Here is a 19,445-nt window from a genome sequence, read left to right on the forward strand (position 1 = left end):
AGTAGGAGGGCTTTGCCAATGTGGTATGCTGACACAGCTATTCCAGCAAAGCCTTCCAAATGTAGACCTGGCTTTAATAAAGTAGGGAGACCTTGCTGCTCATCTAATCACTTTGTGCAGCCAGTCACTTGAGTTTAGCTAATGTGTGGCAACAGCAGTGTACAGACAGTGAACCCTTGAAACAGGTAATTACTGTTTGCAAAGGTGATCAGTACAGTAGGAGTGAAGTGGGGAGCTACCCCTTCAGCTGTTTAAATCTGCCCCTATCACCTGTACAGCTCCACTGAGGGGAGCCCTACTGGCAACAGACTAGCATACTTTTTATTAAGTCTTCTGAGGTTGCTTAGAGCAATGGAGCTAGGTGAGACTACTACAGCCTTTGTTAAAAAATACCTCCACCTTGTCTCCACTAGGGTTTTACAGCAAGATAGAAGTCTGTCAAACCCTCCATTTTGGAAATGAAGAGAAACTTGAGGTTCCAGCACAGTCAAGCTACTGAAATTAAGCAGCTAAGAGTATGACAAATTCCCCATTTTCAGAGATGACTAGCACATTTAACTACAAAGCTGTTTCAAAAATATAATTTGATGTGTGATTGACCATAAATATCTTAGCTATCAAAACACCTAACTTTTAAAATTTTTAGTACTAGTTTGCTTTGGTAATTCTAATAGGCTAGAACATTATGTTCAATGCTTAAGTGAGGAGTCTTCCTCGGAGTAGGCTTTGGATTTGTCTACAGCAGAGAAGTTTGAAGTGTTAACCACCTGTAGCTCCTCAGCACATGTAACATAACTTAAATTATTAACACAGTAGAATGGATACCTGGGTTCCAGCCAATCCATGTTTCTGAACATCCAGTTGGATAAACCTCTGGACCACCTTCACGGTAACAATCGGAGAGGTAGCTTGTTTCCACAGGGAAATGGATGTTTTTGTCAAGACGCCCTTAGTTCCAGGAATGCCTCCTTACTTATGTAATCCTCCCACTAGTCTGTTTCTGGACCGTGAACAATATTGGCAAGTACAGATTGTTAAATTCTGGCAGCAGAAGTGGCTGTCTGACCATTCCCCAGCGAGCTCTGAGATCAGCTTGTCTTCCACCAGCTCACTGCAAGAAATACTTACTGCTGCCTTAAAAGTTTTAATCAGTACAGTGGAAGCCACCATACCAGATGACCTGGTGGTAGGGATTTTAGAATTTTTCCCTAAAATTATTCTAGGTTCAGAGGTTTTCTAACATCCTCACTAGAGTCTCACAGACCACCATCCCTTCCTATTTGCAATCACTTAAGAGCCCTGTGACAATTACATAGAAGAATACTAGGAAAATATTTAACAGCTGGAACAAGGACAAGGAGCCAGGCCTCTGTAACCAAGTCACCAGCAAGTGCTTTGCAGTTTGAGATGCTCTGGGCCTCACCTCAGTCCCATATGCTACAGCTCTCTGAATGCCTTGACTTTTTGGTTGGTTTTCAGTGCTGTTGAACTCCACGCAGCAGCAATTTTAATTAAATCAAGTAAAATACGAGTACAGGCAAATATTATGGTTATGTGCATTTATTTTGATTTTTAAAAGTATGTAAATGTATATGCAAATTAGGTACAGCCCTCAGGCTCTAGGTAAGTAACCAGTTACAGCCCCTCTGGGTTGAGAAGTTTAAACATCCCCTCGTTTCGAGGATCCACCATTAAATCACAGAGCACACATTTATACCAATCTCTGTATTTCTGTTAAAAGCAGAAATGTTGCAGAGAGGTATGACCTCTATTCTGATGGACACAATGCTTCATCTTACAGATAGGTTTCAATGTGAGTTAAAACTACCACAGACAATATTTCATAATTTTTATTGATGGCATTTATCCCATGGTTTAACATGTTAATTATACTGTAATAAACATGGCTTTAATATTAAACTTTTCCTTATTATCCAAAGTCACCACAGTCCATTTCTGTAAATATAAAAATATATACTTAATACTTTGTACAATACTGGTTTTTGGTCCAAACAAAAATGGATCAGAAAAGCCAATAAACTCACTTTAAGAATTCCCAATTTTATTTAAAGATTTTCCAAATGGATTTAGGCAACTTTGAATAATGGGATTTACATAATAAAATCTGAGACAATACTAAACAAAAATTGCCATAACACAAAATTAAAATTTCAAGTTCACAGATCTGTTATGCCAAAAAAGAGAAACAAAATTGTATTTACACTTTTTCATAATAAAATAACAAAAAGGCGAGACAGGTGATAAAGAGCCGTAAGAATGAAAATATAGAAATAGCATATAATTATTAAATGGAGAACTACAGATCTAACAAGTCCTTAGCAGGGACCATCCTTTAATCAGTCTTCCTCTATCAGAAAATTTTAGTGCACAATACACCCAACTCACTCACTTCACACATACACCAGCACAAACTCAGCATAGAAATCATTCATTATCAACATTCTCTACTCTATACAGAATCCCTTCACTGATATAATTACAAGTTTGAGGCGTCAGTAAACGCAAATGAACGCACACAGTGGTGCAGATGAAGAGGTATTATACAAAGCTATTTGCTGTGCAGGCTATCGTCATGTCTATAGCCAGACCATGCCAAGTCTGAATAAAGAAATTACTGGATTCTAAAATAGTTTTGCTTGAGAACTTTCCTGTTGCCAACTCTACCTCTTACCAGAAAAACTAAATGGGGAAAAAGACAGCAGAGTTTTGAATTTCTTTAGGCAGATCTGACTTCAGCTAAACCCAGCATGAGGTACAATCCAATAAGTGCAGGGCACCAGCTGTTGTGAAAATTGCTGTCTAATAACCACTGACAATTATTTTCTACGTCTAACTGCAGTCTTTATCTTCCGCCCAGAAACTGAAGATCCAGAAGCAGAGAACACATTTTTCCCGTTAGACCTGTCAAAAAGAATTCAGAAGTAGTCAAAAGTCTAGCATGCTGCCACTGCAAATCTCAGGATCTTTCTGGAATAATTTAAAATCATCATATGTATTCTGACAGCAATTAGCTAGGCCCAAACTTCATAAAATCCACAGCAAGAGAAGGATTCCAGAAACAAAACAAACACCCACATTTACTGTATTACACACAGAACAAAATGAATAAGTCGCTGGCTTTAAAGTAGATGCAAGGTCTGAAAACATGAAAGGCAGCCTAATTTTCATGCCTCACTTGAGACACTTCAAAAAGTACAGGAGGACTTGTGGCACCTCAGAGACTAACCAATTTATTTGAGCATAAGCTTTCGTGAGCTACAGCTCACTTCACGGCTGCTACTCTGAAACCTTTAAAAAGTACTTGATCTTCAGAGGATGGATGCTCACCATCTGAAAACGGGGCCCCTTTAAGATGATGACTGACTAGTCGTTTTGGGTGCCAAATCTGGCACTTTTAACATAATTCAGTCTAAGTATTTATATGGAGTTCATTGTTCATGTGAACACCTAAAGTAATCATGTAAATGAAGACTGATTTGGGAGTTGGAAGCTGCACGTACTTAACTCTAACAGCTATAATTCCTATGAATTAGGATCCTTATTCCTCCCCACCACCATCACCCTTTTAGTCACTTAAAAGATATTCTTACCCCATTGCAAATGATGGAGTCGGGTTAAATGGAAATCCTGAAGAGCCAGAAGGCTGGGCTGGTGGCGCTGGTGCACCAAAATTAAATACTCCTGGGTTATTACTTGTGAAGCTGAAATTATTACTACTTCCGAACTGGAATACAGCACCTAAAAAAGACAAAGTCTATGTTTAACTCCCCCATCCGATGCAAAAAAAAAAAACCACAACAACAAAAAAACCACGATTCTTCCCCTTTGCCATTCTATCATATAAGTTTGTGTCACAACAAGACTACAGGCTTCCCTAAAGCAGTGATACCAAAGTAGCTATTGCTAAAACCTACACTAAAAATATTCACTCATTTAAGTGGGGCAACTTCATGGAGGACTGGGACTTTTAAGCCAACATCTACTGCAGCATTGCTGATTCAGATACAAGGTGATGGCCCTGTGAATACAGCAACTTTTAATATGTGCAGCAGGTTTATTAAAGTCATTTAGGGTACGTGACAGTCAATTCCTCTTTATTCTGGATATTTGTGCATTTCAGATTATGTGCCTTTAGAAGTCAGAATAATTCATTATAAAAGCAGGGCATGTGGCATATTTTGAATGGTCTGAACATTTTTAGGAAGCCTTTTGAAAAGCACATTGAGGAGCTATACTTAAAATATATTTATAATCACAGGCAATGCCTCCCACAGGTTGGATTTATGCATAATACTTGGAGTGGTTTACAATTTATCTGGTCATTCATAAATCAAAATACATACTATAAAGTTTTCTGAACCAAGAATTGTATTCAAGTATTGTTTATTATCAAACAAGAGAGTTTCAACATATTCACACAGGCTTTCAGTGAGAGGACGCAGTTACAGACAGAGGCTCCAGAACAGAACCCTTCTAGGTAAGGCAAGGCAAGGCACCTCGCTCTTATTAACCAAGTACTTCTTTGCAACTTACATTTTTCAATACTAAAGTCACAACTACTGTGATTTCAACTTCAAGGGACACTCCCAGGGCTTACACCCAAATTTTGGTGCTGTTAAAAAAAAGTGTTACTGAACCTAAGTTAAGATTTTTTAAAAAGTGGGTCCCTAAAGTCAGTCTCTTAATCTATAGGAGAGCTTCTAAAATTTAGGCTATTTAGCTAGGTGCCTAAGTATAAAATAAAATAATGTTCATTTTAATTCTTATTGTATTTTTTTATTTTGAAGCGTAAACGTTGTACAAAACCATTAATGCAAAACCATTAAAACCGGGAGGCAGACTCCAGGGTAGGTGTACTGCCTGAAACAAAAGGTAGGCAATTTTAAAAAATTGCCGAAGGTAGTTTAGATTTCAAGTTAATCATTAAACTCCAGACTTACAATGAGGACTACACCCACTGCAGGACTAGGGCCTGACTATTTCAATCTGAACAGTTTATTTGGATTTGAACATTCCCTTGCAGTGTTTACAACCCAGCCCTGTGTTACAGGACAAACAAAACCCATTAAAAAATGAAACTGACTACTGTACTTTCACTGTCCAAACTGAGTGAAATGCAAAAAATAAATAAATCTAACTTTCTTTTCAATTTTTCTATTAAGAATGAGTCATAACATTTAAGAGTATTATCGTGCCCTTTTAAAACTGTTTCCCTATTTTCTGTTACAGCAGTAACCTTATAGCTACAAGCCTAGCTGTAAATAAAGTCTCACTTTACAGTTGAGTGTGTGGTTTTGATATTTAAGCAAACATTTTATACTGTGCTAAGAAGTTTATAAATTCACCACCCTGAAAGCTCAACAACAGTCCATATGTTCGTCTAACACCTAATGCAAGGAGTTAGGCACTACCACAATATAAAAGTTAAATAATCTGTGCAGACCAGGTAATCAGACAGACACTGATCTCTAAATGCCACCAGATCAAGGGAGGGCTGACTAAGTCTTTCAAATGAATAGAAATAAAGTGTCGATATTGTTGCTATGCATAACTGATTACTGACCTGTATTATTTGCTTATTTTCCTAGATGATGTTTGTAATTTCTATAGAATTACTGCATACACCCCTAGTCAGTGAATAAAGCTCCCACAAAGACAAGGAAGCTGGGAAATTGTTCCTTTTAATAAAAAATATGCATTCTATTCTGAGAAAATACTACTTAAGCTACCATAATCAAAATAATAATAAACTACAGTGACAGAGGAGGATCCTCATGAATGCAGGGCCTTGTCCAGGCTTAGAGTATATTCATCTTCAAGTCACATTGCCTTCAACCTCGTGGTGTGAGTTTCATATATTTTTATACTGTGTTTTTCTAACATTTGTTAATTTTAACACTAACATTCTTGAAAGAGAACAAATCTTAATTTCACCCTAATGAATTTTGTGGGGAAGTTTCTGATGAAGGTGGGGGGTACCATCTGACCTCTACGAATGATGCAAATTACTGAATAATTCTGTTAATGGACATTACATGTTATAGTAATCAGATTCTGTTTCTTATCTGTAATAAAGTGTTTAATATGCACTGTGTTTGAGAAAGGAGATTAAAAAATAAAACAATTTATTCCTTAAAAGTTGTAGTGTTTTACCAAAAGTTGGCATGAAATCCCACGTAGCCTTATTACTTACTGAACAGTTAAGGAGAGTTCTTTCTAGAAACAAACCTACATCTTGAGACCAAAATAAATGTCAGACATGAAGGGCTTGCACTCACTGGAATTAGGTGTTGTACCGGAGCCAAAACCAGGCTGTTGGCTTGCTTGCTGTCCAAACACAGGAGGCTGACTACTGCTTGACACAGACCCGAAGGCTGGAGGTGCAGGCTGAGAGCCAGCTGAAAATAATGAAGTTGATGATAATGATCCAAAGGTTGGAGCATTTGGCTGGCTGGCACCTTGACTTTGACCAAATGTTGGTGTCTGGCTGGCACCAAATGCTGGACCAGCAGCAGGTGCTGAAGACCCAGAGCCAAACACAAATGAAGAGGAAGAAGCTAGAAAAGCAAGGAAGCAGAACAGAAACTTAAGTATTGCATATAACTGACATACAGTAATAACTGAACACACAGGGAACACATCTGCCAAGTGTCACTATTTCAATGACTTTTCATTTCGTCTAAAGACATTTCAGGCAGCAATTACACAACAGAGAAAAAGAGCATGGTCTACTGCACTATAACTTAGAATCAAGGAAAACAGATTTGTTTAATTGCACATACAATTTTGGATTTCTGCATTAGAAATAATAGTCAATTAATATGTCATTTTTGCCTCAGATTCAGTGCGATTTATTCAAAGTGACAACCTGGTTTGCTGGCAAAGAAGCCATAATTCAGAGTTAGGATATTATTTGTTCTTAAAAAATGTGGAATTCTTCATATGGCAATTCCAGGTCCAAACTCTGAACTGCTGCTTCTGGCACAAAGAGTTCCTGAACTTAACTTCTCGGGTTATGAGGGTTGGAGACAACCAAATTTAAATTCTGCTTCTTAATAGAAAGAATAACAAAATAAATTTTACTTAAATCACTGGGTGGTTTGAGCCTGTACCTCTGAGTTTAACTTAAACTCATGCCAAATTAGATGACACATTTTAGGATTTTAGACTCTGATCTCTAATTTGTTTGAATCAGTGGGAGATAAACAGGATCACTGTTCTTAATCCATTAACCTGGAAGAAACAAATCTGATCTTAAATGAACCGGTCATAGTAGCAGCAGCAAATGCATGAGTGTTGTGCTTAAACACTGCACTAATGAAGAAGGCTGCACTAAGGTAAAGAAGTCAAGAATTCTGTGCTTAAAAATACTAATGACATTTGAGGATTTTCACATGTGGAAGGTAGAGTGGGAAGGTAAATAAATGACCATTTTCACTGAGAAGCCTGAGGGCTGTCAAGTTGATCTGAGCTGCAGAGGAGGCAAATTGAGAACCAAGGGCTCAGCAACGTAACTATGACAGCAACAATATTGTGGCAACAAATGGACCCAGACCATTTAGTGAGGGCTTTAACTTTTCCAAGAGGTTGTTTGGTTTTTTTTTAATCTCTTCACGTTTTAAAGAATTGGGAAGTTAGGCTGGATTTTCAAAAACTGGTTCTGGTACAGCAATATTCCATAACTTCAATCAAATTTCTCTACGGTTTCCATATTGGAAGCAGAACTCTAGTTATATGAACTGAAAACCAAATACAGAGGTTATGTGGTGTATAAAACAACGACTGTGACACTTTGCTCTGAAACTATTTCTAATACTTATGCCTTTTTCCAATAGGAATGCCTTATGACTTTTCCTAAAAATTTCTGTGACAAAGTCCTTGAGATTTATTGATGAAAAATACTAAGAGCTAGGATTTTTTTTTTCATAACAAGGTAGCCCCACTAATGACTGTGACTCCTTTGTTGTACAAAGACTACTGAATAGCCCTGTACACAGCCCATGTATTCTCCACAGTAAAATGCTGACGGAAATAAAATTGTGTTGGTCCTTCATCTACCCACAACAGTGAAATTACCAGCACTAAATTGTATACATACCTGTAGAACTTGATGTGGTTGTGGCCCCAAAGTTGAAACCAGAGGTTGCAGTATTGTTACTGCTTGTTCCTGAACCAAAGAGAAATGACCCAACAGCTGCACCTGTGCTGGAGGATGTGGTTGCTGGTTTGTTTTCTTGAGAGAACCCAAATGACTGAGGGGCATTGGATTCAGCAGCATTGCCAAATGCAGAACTGCTCACAGTGTTGCTGGCCTGTCCAAACAAAAAGGCAGCAGCAACTGGTGGAGGATTTGAGGCAGAGGAGGAGCTGCCGCCAAACACACTACTGCTGTTAGCTGAAGTGCTTGGTATGGCTGTGCTGGAGGAACCAGAGCTCAAGAAACCAAAGGCTGGCTTTGCTGCCCCTTGATCTGAAAAGAAGGAAAGCAATTATAAAGTACTTTAGAAATGAATGGCAAATAAGGCTCTGAAGGCACAACATACGTTTTGTTTCAAGCACTAAATGCCAACACCACCACTGGATGACACTTCAGTTTCATGGCTTCTCTCTCACCTATGTAAAACCAAGTGAAATGCATAAACTGGTCTCTTTCCCAGGAAAAACACAATCGGGGGGGGGGGGAGGGGAAGGGGTTCATGAAGACGACTACAAAGCAGAGGAAAGGCACTCCTGTCTTGGCTCTACTTGTGGCTGGCAAGAGTAGGGATGTTTGCTAAGGAAATATGAAGTAGCATTACATAGGTACAAGTACTTAGAGTTTTTTGTTTTGTTTTTGTGCCACCAGTAGCGGAAATGCTTGGTAGTAAATTTTTCCAAGAGACATCAGAACAAATAGTTTCATGGCTATGCTAAATGGATCCTACTTCGGGGGGGAGAAGGGACAGACTGATTTAGAGATTTTTCTTCTCCACCCCACTGTGAATCTAAGGACCTGATCCTGCTTTCCTAAGTCAGGCAAAACTCAACAACTAAAGTGAGTACTTAGCCTGTGTAAAGGCTGCAAGGTCAGACCCTAGTTATACTTTCACAAAAATTCCAGGGTGCCCTGTTTATCCCTAAGGGGGGTTAAAGTTTACTAATTAACCCCTGTGCTATCTGGAAAATAATTTAAAATTGGTAAAAGTGCATATATAAATATGCATATTTAAGTACCTTCAAGATTTCCTACAAAAGCAAATAAGACTAACCCTCCTCAGTCCAATTTCTTCATCAACCATTTTGTTTTAAGACATTAAACTAAGTTTACCCACATTTTGGAAAGCTTTAAGCTTTCACTAAGTCTGTTGCTGTGTCCATTTCTCAGACTTAATTGTCTGGCATCTTCTTTTCATTTCTCAGTCTCCATTTTTCTATTACTTAGGTCTCTGTTTCAACTCCCCCTTTCTTTGGGGATGGAGATGGGGCCACTTTATGCCGAAAGGGGAACTTAATTCCTCAAAGGACTGTCATAAATCTTTTCAATTAGAACTAACAAGAGTCCTTGCTGACACTGACTCTGGGATTAGAATAACACTGTAAATATTTATGTCATGGTATTTCATCTCAGAACTCTGAGCCCTCATCTACTATTTGTCTAGCAACATCATCATGCAGTTTTATGATTCTGAACAACATAACACTGTGAAGAGACTAATTGCAAAACACTATTTTTAGTCAGTTACTGACAAAACTCTTTGCTAATCCTTTAGAGAAAAAAAATCGGTTTTAAAACATGACAGGTAGTTGGGCACAACTGGAACTTAACAGCCAGAAAGCCCTCTATGCAGCAACATCACTAAAAAGCTCATTTTCACCTGCAAAGGTGGAGATATTACCAATATATGGACTAATGTGGGACAATATACTAGTACCAGATTTTGTACCAGTATAACTATTTCAGTTAAGGCTGTGATTTATTTTATCTTTTTTACTGATATAGTTATAGTGGTATAACTTCTCGTGTGGCCACAGTTATAGCAGTACAACATATTCCCCATCCCATACTGGAATACGCTGCACAGGTATAAGGCACCGTTACACTGGGATAACTGCATCCACGCTGTACTGCTTTAACTATGGAGGTATGGAAAGCAAGAGGTACAACTTTTGTATTTAGGCAAGGCCTAATAGAAAATGGTTCTTACATGCAGTAAATATTTTCTCAATTTTTCAATCCATGGTATTCAACTCCACTGAAGTCCATAGAGAAACTGTAACAATCCTGTTATCCTCTAAGACCCAGAATTGTAAATTCATCTTCATGTAGTAAACAAAAGCTTTTCTAAAGACCTAACACATGAACAAATCACTCGAATATATTTGTTTTCTTGGCAGTGACTTAATTTTGTTACTTCATGGACTTGACCAGACAACTAAAGTTTAAAGCAAAAGATTCTTTTACCTGCAGTATTGGTTTGTGCCCCAAATGTAAAAGCTGGCTTTGTTTGCTCAGTTTCCTTCTCTTCTGGTTTTGTTAAGTTGAAACTGAAAGTGGGTTTTGCTGTGCTTTCTTCTTTGGTCTGCTCAGACTTCCCAAATGAAAAGATGGACTGCACCTTTGGCTCCTCATTGTCAACCGTCTTCCTGAACACTAATGAAGTAGCAGAGGTAACAGTGTCCTGTTTCTCCTCTGTCCTTCCCAAGACAAACTGTGAGGCAGATGCGGGCTCCATGCTGCCAAAACTGAAGCCTCCCTTTGCCGAAGGAGTTTCATCTTTTTTCTCCTCTGCCTTTTTAAATAAAAAAGGAGTTGTTGCAACTTCCTTTTCTGCCACCGTTCCAAAACTGAATCCACTCACTCCTGTTTTATTCTCTGATGTAGCAATGGAGGCAGTAGAACTTGTGCCAAAACTGAAACCCCCTAGAACAGGTTCCTCCTTCTTTTCCTGCTGTCCAAGATTAGATGTCCCAAACTGAAATGCTGAAGTAGATGGATTGCTTGTACCAGAGGGAAGTCCAAAGTTAAAATTGTTATTCTTACTGTCTCTTTTACTCTCCTCTGATTTAGAGTCGGAGGAAGAGACTCCAAATTTGAAGTCCCCTGAAGTTTTAGGGAAATTAAAGCCACCAGTCATGTTGTTTGTTACAGATCCTGACTCTGATGTAATACCAAACTTCAAACCCCCTTGTTCTCCAAATTTAAAACTTTCTGTGCTTCCTACTGTCTGAGATGACTCAGAGGATGACGACTGAATACCAAATTTAAATGACGGTGCAGCAGTATCTGAGGACACAGCAGCAGTACCAAAACCTGTAGAAAGGAATAATAGACTACATTTGTAATACAGACACATGCACTTAAGTCCTGCTCTGCAACAACACTGCTATTCTGGTCCTAATCCTCTCCTGAGCCAATTATATAAAAAAAAAACTTTTACTAGAAATGCCTTTTGTTTGTAGATTGTCAGTTACTTTATCATACAGACCCTCTCAAATGAGTGGTGCTGTATCCCCAACTAGGATCAAAGAACTGTACTCAGGACTCACTCTAAACGTAAACTTTTTATACACTTCAAACTAACAAATTTGGTGATATGGAATACTTTAACAACAAGAATATATTCCCCGTCCTGCCCCCAACAAGAGATATTTTCCTCACACATACACACAAAGACAATGCTGAGCCCTAACAAGTCATTTGTGAACGTTTATTTTCTTTTTTCTGATATACAACACACACACACACTTTGGAAAAAATGCAGCAATTCACACAAATCTTCCACTACAACTGAAAAAAAACAACGGAAAGAGTGCAATTATTATTTCCTCCAGGAAGCAAACATTACCTTGTAGCTCAGGTTTGGTGCCTGGTTTTGCATTCTCACAAGCTATGCACTTTGTGGCCTCTGCTTTGTTTTGTACCAAGCATATTTCACAGTCCCAGCTTCCCTCAGGTTTCTTGAATTTGTCTAATCCCAGAAATCCTCCAGAAGGAGTGGAGAAAGAGGATGTGCTGCTACTAGTCACAGGCAATGAACACCCTAGGAAACAAAGGAACGTGTTAAAAGTCTATTTAACTAACTAACTAACTAAGATAATTTCATGAAGCTCTTAAGTTTCAAATACACTTTCAAGCTGTAATGTATAAACTGACCAAGCACAAGAAGAGGGAACAAAACCTGCAGATTATTTTAAATATAAATTGAGTATCTCTGAAGAATCTTGAAGAGCTTTACAAACTTAAAAGTAATATACAGACTATATAGAGGGATTACTTGAAGCACACTAAAATGCAGCCAATGCTAGGTTTAAACAGCTAATGAAGTTCACAGGCTACTGCAACATACCTCAGCTATTTAAGACAGAAAGAGAAGGAAACTAACCAACTGAAACGGCAAGAGAAATTCAGGTTGACAGAAGGTAATTACCAGAGCTGGAATTAATGCTGGCCCAACTTGTAAAATGACATGAGGTAAGAAGTTATTTACTAAGCAGACTCATCAGCAAATTCCAACCAGATCTCTTCCTCCTTCCCCTCTGCCCCGGCAAGCCTGAATAGAGGACTAAACACTCCCTCCTGCAGCTGCAGTGACTCTTCTCCGCCTCCTGCTCCTTGGTGGTTGCTAAAGCTACTCCCACCCTCTACCCCCTTAGAACTATCAAAGGCTGGAGGAGAAGAGGAAAGGCTGGTGATAAGGCAGAAAGAAGAGACTTGTCTAAAACCACACACCCCTGTCAGTGATACAAGAGCTAGATCTCATGAGCTCCAGACTCCCAATGCCATGCTCAACCACCCAAACCAACTGTCTTCAACAGCAACAGAGGCTTCTTTGAAGAGACATGGAAGGCACCGTATTATCTGCAGCACTGGCATGCTCTCATTAGTAGCTGGCTCCTTCCGCCTGTCCTACAACCTAGACCCATCGTCATCCCCCAACAGTGTGTCAGTGGATGCTGCTCCCGTAGCAGGCCTTCTGACTTCCATAACAAATACTCAGATTGAAGCACAAATCCAAATCCAGCACGTATATAAAGGGTCCCCTGAACACCAGTTGCATCCCAGCAAATTTATCCTGTTGAACTGGGTCTTTGAAGCAGCCAGATTGAAGAACTGCCTGCCTACCTTCTACTCTTCTCCTCAAATTCACCCTCCTTTGACTTCAACCATGGAAGATAGGGAAGATATTCACCCTCATCCCACAACTTAACTTTTAGAATGATCGGATATTTTTTGCCCTCTCTCTCCCCTCTAATTCTCATCTTTGATGGACCTGGAGGCCACGCAGTTCTCTGCATCATGGGGATCTCACTGAAATCTTTCATTTCCCAAACACCTCTCAGCAATAGCCCAAAGCCAGACAAGCCACATCTAAAGGGCCAGCTCACATGAGCAAGTCCCTGAAGTAACAAGGTGTTCACTATGGTGATGAAAGTCCACAAAAGCAACGACCTCTGGAATTGAATATATATTTGGAAGAAATTCCACTCTAACCGTGCAGAGTGGTTGGAGAGCTAGGTTCAAGTTCATTTTACAGTTGCCAGAATTTTTCAGGAAGGCTTTAAAAAGGTGATTGATAGCACGTTACATATTACTAGATCAACTCATTCTTAAAGTCCATCAGGGGGTCCTTTAAGAAGGGTTTTCCACCATTTCCCACCAACCTAGAATCCAGATTTTTTACAGCTCACAGAAAATCTACAAACTAAGCCTTGGCCAATAGTCAGTTTGGAGTCTTGGCTTAGTGGTCTACAGACCCACCCCCCACTTCCAAACCCTTAATGTGATTCCCTTTTTCTAGCTCTCTGGCCATCGCTTAGGCCAGGAGGGTGGGCAGGCTAGTCGCTCTCTCTGTGGATGCCTATTCCTGCAAAAGGTGCCCCAACTTGGAGATGTTCCTAGTTTTATGCCTAAAGATAGATGGCCTTATTTCAGTGCATCTCCCTTCATTCTGCTCCCACCCACCTTTACTGAAAGTAGCCACGTGGCAGTCAGGCGCATAAAATTATAAATAAAACTCAAAACATATATATTAATATTAATTTTAGACATATAAATACACTACACACAAAAATCAGATGCAGTCAGGGTCAAAACATATTTATAAAGAGCTCAAAGATTTTGCACGGAAGAGTGGTTCTCTTCAACTGTCATAAAAATGAAAGTATGTGTACGTAGCTTCTCAAACTCAGAGGCCAAAAGGAGCCACCATGATTATTTAGTCTGACCTGCACATTATAGGCCACAGAACCTCACCCACTCACTCCTGTAATAGGCCCTGGCTGTGTTACTGAAGTCCTCAAATCATGATTTAAAGACTTCAAGTTACGGAGAATCCACCATTTACACTAGTTCAGATCAGCAAGTGACTTGTGCCCCACACTGCAGAGGAATGCGAAAATCCCCAGGGTCTCTGCCAATCTGTCCCGGGGAAAAGTTCCTTCCTGACCCCAAATATGGCAATCAGATCCTGAGCAGGTGGGCAACATGCACCAGACACACACAGGAAAGAATTCTCTGTAGTAACTTAAAGCCCTACCTACCCCCATCTCTGCTACTGGAGATATTTGCTAATAGTAGTTGCGAATGGGCCATATGCCATTATAACAAACCTCATTGTACCATCATCTCCATAAACTCATCAAAGACAGTCTTGAAACAAGTTGGGTTTTATATGCCCCCACTACCCCCCTTGGAAGGCTGTTAAAGAACTTCATTCCTCTGATGGTTAGAAACCTTTGTCTAATTTCAAGTCTAAACTTGACGGCCAGTTTATATCCATTTGTTCTTGTGCCAACATTGGCCCTTAAATAACTCCTCCCCTTCCCTGGTGTTTTATCCCTTTGATATATTTATGGAGAACAATCACATCTTCCTTCAGGCTTCGTTCTGTTAGGCTAAACAAGCCACATCCCTTAAGTCTCCTCTTGTAAGTTAGGTTCTCCATTCCTCTATCATGTTTGTAGCCCTGCTCTGCTTTTGTTCCAGTCTGAATTCACCTTTTTTAAACATGAATTGCACACAATATTCCAGATGAGGTTTCACAAGTGCCTTGCACAATGGTAATAAACACTTCCCTGTCTCTACTGGAAATACCTTGCCTGATGCATCCTAGGATTGCATCAGCCTTTTTAACGGCCACATAGTCATCCAGTGATCGACCAACGTACCTAGGTCTTTTCCAACTGATATGTCCCCAGCTCATAGCACAAATTCTTGTTATTTCTCATTCATAACAAAATAGCTATGTGCTTATATTAATGAAGACTATATAGCTGAAGCTCTCCCCTGCCATCTAGAAATCAAGAGACATTCCACTAATGGACTGACAGTTACTTAAACATAAAAGGAATGTGGACACACTGCCAGGATATAAACTAGAAGTCCATTCCTACCTTCATTCTCTGATGAGTACATATTGGTACATCTGTAAATGTGTTTTTGAAGACTTTTTGGAACCACAGTTCAAGACAATGTGGTTTCCTTCTCCTCTCTATAATGCAGTACTACAAAAGCCATAGGAGAATGAGTCATTTGTCTTGCAAAAGGAGTTTAACTAAGTTATCAACTTGTGCTGGAAGATGAGCTACAGCTTAGGGAAGCGTAACCCTTTGGGGCAGAACTACCTCATTCCAGGCAATGAGGAGAACCAGATGCTAGTTCCAAAGCAGTGGCCCACAAGCAGAAACTTGGAAGAAATGGTAACCAGAAAACAGAATCAAATATTTAGATACAAGCCATAAGAGACAGATGTGTTAAAGAGCTTATACATTAACCTTAATCCTCAATTTTAAAACCAGAATATTCAGTGTTCTATACTTTAAGCTTCAAATAAAACAGAATGTTTTTTTTAAAGACAAAGGCTTTTTAAAAAAATATTTAAGCAAGCATGGACAGTTAAAATACAAAAAAAAAAAAAAAAAAAATTCGTACCTGGTCTCTCACATTGACAAGCTACACATTTACTGTCTTCTGCCTTATTTGACACAAGGCACACTGTACAGTCCCAAGAACCCTTCGGCTTTTTGAATTTGTCTCCAAACCCCAAAGTGACTGTAGTTTCAGTGCAGCTAGGAGAGGAAGTCACTGTTGTATTTTCTGTGACCACTGGCAATGTCAGAGCAGGCTTTACTCCTGTTCCAGGCTTTGGTGTCTCACAGGCCACGCATTTTGTAGCTTCAGGTTTATTCTGGACTAGACATGTATCACAATCCCATGTTCCTGCTGCTGTTTTAAATTTGTCTCCAAAGCCCAGTGTTCCTGTGGCAGGAGCAGTTGATTTAACAGTGCTGCTTAGAGTCAACATTCCACTCTGTTTAGCAGGGTCTGCTGTCGGCACTTTAGCAGCTTGACAGGTGACGCATTTGTTGTCTGTTGCCTTGTTTTGTAAGAGACACGTGTCACAGCGCCAATATGATGAAGCTTGTTTAGAGGTCTCTCTAAATCCCAATGAACCTGCAGAAAAATTACTTATTGCAGGCCGTGTATAAACTTCTGTGCTTGTTGAAACAGGCTGTGTGGCTGTAGGGGCGTGTGTCTTCAGAGAAGTAAAGTCTAGAAAAATATAAACACAAAATCAGGCACATTTACATTAGCTCCTTTGAGGAAATCTTTTTAGCCCTCATTCATCGCACCACACAACAGGAGATCTACACGGGGGTCCTGAGGATAGGGGAGGACTCCAGTACCATAAAAACAGAAGTGGTAAAGCCACTGTAAAAAAGCTTTACACCATCCACCCCTGTGTTTTTTTCCATAGTTAATATTGGAGTCCTGGACCACAATGGACTTCCATTCAGTCTTTCAACACTGAGCTTGTTTTCAATTTGTCAGCAAAACTTCATCTTAGATGAATGATTTAATTAAAGTTTCTCTAGAACTGCAACGCTGCATACTAGTCCAGGTTTTACTGTAAATTCTTTTAAAATGGAATCCATTATCTCACCTGGGCTTTTTAGAATATCCAGTACACTCCCTTCTTTCAGGACTTCTGCAGGCTTGAAGGCGCCATCGTACTCTTCCTTTTCTTTCCTCTTATTGCTGGTGCTATTTACAGCAGTGCTACCTTTAAACAGAAAGTTTACTACTTTCATGGAGAAAGTGAATCAAAAGGTTATTTCCTTCTTCCATCCCTCCCAAAAATATAAAGTTTTCAAAACTCTTCCTACTTTCCAAGATTTGATTTTTAAAACTTTATGTTCACACAAGATAGAAACTTATGTATGCGTGTATTATTACAAGAACTATACAAGTCCAATCAACTTTTTATGTATAATTACAAAGTTACTTTCTACTTTCAAGAAACATTTACACAGCCTCTCACTTTCAACTTAGTTGACAAGCATAATAAAATTAATGCAGACTCCTGCAAAGAGAGGTTGGATGTAGAGCTTATTTTCCATTTGGAAATTTCCATTAAAAAAACCATTTTTTAAAAATAACCACAGAAAATGCAGTTTCTGTAAAACTGAAATTTTTCATAGGAAAAAAAACTGATTTTGCTAGGTTTTTTTATTTATATTTTCCCCAACAGGAAAATATTTCACTCTGGGTCAGTTCATGCCAAATAAAAATATTTCAGTTTGTTGAAATGAACCAAAACATTTGGTTTATAAAGTCAGTTCAAGATTAAACTGCATCCTCCTATCCTGCCACCTTGCCCCATGAGAGTTGTAGTGTGGATCTATCATGCCTCCATTCTTTCCTATGCGTTAGGCTCCCTTGCCAGTCTCTCCTGTGACTGGGCCATATGATGCATCATGGGAGTCGCATGACTATTCATGTATCATGAGAGATATAGGATGGCTAGAGAGCCCAGTCTCTAAGAGAGAATGAAGGCCTGGAGGCACCCAAACAACAAATCCAATGAGACAATGCAGCAGCACCAGAAGGAGATGCAACTTAACATTGAACTGAACTGAAACAAAAGGTTTCAGTTTGGGAATATCAAAGCATTTTGTTCTGATCAAAAATGCAGAAATGTAAAAACGTTTTGCCGCTTCTGAATCAATTTTTCAGAACTTTTTGTTCCACAATTTTTCTTTTATATTTTAACATTTTGTTCCACTTGAGGCTGAAAAGAAATGTAGAAATAGCAGAATTTCTGATTTTCATTTTACTGTAGTCATATGCAGTAGTATTAACATCCACTGTTGCAGTTTTCCCCAAGATTTTTTTCTTCCTTACTATCACTGAAAACAAACTATTAGGGCCTGCAATTAAGAGTGGGAATGGGAAAGAGGAAGACTCAAAAGGAGAGAAAAAGAGTTGCTTTCAAGCTACCAAAATTTTATACTTAGAGAAAGATCTGCCTGTCACACTGCTATTATTGTGCCTGTTTATGGACAGAAGACTTCAGTCTCTTGGACTATAAATATAGTATTTGTATGATTGATCTGACACAAAGTGCACCGTAAACTACTTTTTAATCCACTCACTTTTTTAAATGTCAGATCAATTTTTATTACTTTTTGTTAGTTTTTGTACTGCTAGACTGGGGCCATATGTGCCAAAGTTCTGGTAAGACAATTTCTATAGCTAAATTATAAATACCACAAGATAGGATTTCATCATTAAAATGGTGAGACAACCTGAACTGTCGTGGCACAAATATGTAGTTTTAATAAATGACATTTAGAAAGAGTTCCTAAAAAATCTGGGAAGTTACCCCAGTTTTGATGGAATAGAGCTATTAAGACAGAAGGGAAGGGAATAAGTTAATAACAGGACTTTCATGTGCAGTAACTACAGCACAGCAAATGTTCTGAAATTCCTTAGTGTGTAAGATGTGGATTCGACATCATTTTAAAACAAACAATCTGAAATAGTCAATTTAAAAAAAAATTAGTCAAATATACTTTCAGGGCCCTTGAGTCTCCCTGCCAGTTTTTGTAGTTTAAAAATCTGGTTTTCCTATCTTTAAAAAAAAAAAAAAAAAAAAAGTTCTAACATTTGCTGTGTGAAAGACACCCACTACCAGAGGAAACTGAATATTTAAAAAAAAAATGCTATCAAATGCAAGAAGTTAAACTAAAAGAATTTTTTCTCTATAACCTTTCACAACAGTAATCTTAGTTGCTGCTTGTAACAACAGTATATAAAGTTTTCCAATAGTAGTGTGGTTTAAATTTACAGTGTCCCCATAACTTATGCACAAATTAAAGTATGCTTTACATGATAACATTTCAGTGGCATTTTCATATAACACACTATGCCAGAAGAAACCCTGGCTATGTAAATAAAAAAACATCCCTTGCAACAGAGAAGTATTTAAGGTTGTGGTTGGGAACTGTTATTGCTCTCAGAAGGAACAAGTCAAAGAAATAAAATTTCAAGTCTCAAGATAAACCAAACATGTTAAAAATCATTACTTAGGCATTGTGATTGAAACACAAAAGGATAAAATAGCAGCCTATAGGAGGAAAAGTGGAAGATTGAGAGTGAGGGC

The 19,445-nt window shown here is 38.7% G+C and overlaps 1 protein-coding gene across 4 annotated transcripts in view; it reads right to left on the reverse strand.

The window, feature by feature from the left end:
- Positions 1–1,544: 1,544 nt before the first annotated feature.
- The window catches only part of NUP153 (nucleoporin 153), a 62,850-nt gene continuing 44,949 nt past the window's right edge, over positions 1,545–19,445 (reverse strand). For all 4 annotated transcript variants that reach the window (XM_048839896.2, XM_075125371.1, XM_048839897.2 and 1 more), the window contains 8 exons: positions 16,944–17,063; positions 15,932–16,552; positions 11,847–12,041; positions 10,463–11,311; positions 8,120–8,491; positions 6,300–6,578; positions 3,612–3,759; positions 1,545–2,922 (listed from right to left, as the gene is read on the reverse strand). In XM_048839896.2, the coding sequence (XP_048695853.2) occupies positions 2,838–2,922; positions 3,612–3,759; positions 6,300–6,578; positions 8,120–8,491; positions 10,463–11,311; positions 11,847–12,041; positions 15,932–16,552; positions 16,944–17,063 (2,669 nt within the window). In that variant the 3' untranslated portion in view covers positions 1,545–2,837. The remainder of the gene's footprint in view (positions 2,923–3,611; positions 3,760–6,299; positions 6,579–8,119; positions 8,492–10,462; positions 11,312–11,846; positions 12,042–15,931; positions 16,553–16,943; positions 17,064–19,445) is intronic.

Source organism: Caretta caretta, chromosome 2, assembly GCF_965140235.1.
Source record: "Caretta caretta isolate rCarCar2 chromosome 2, rCarCar1.hap1, whole genome shotgun sequence".
In the NCBI taxonomy this organism is placed as follows: Eukaryota; Metazoa; Chordata; order Testudines; family Cheloniidae; genus Caretta; species Caretta caretta.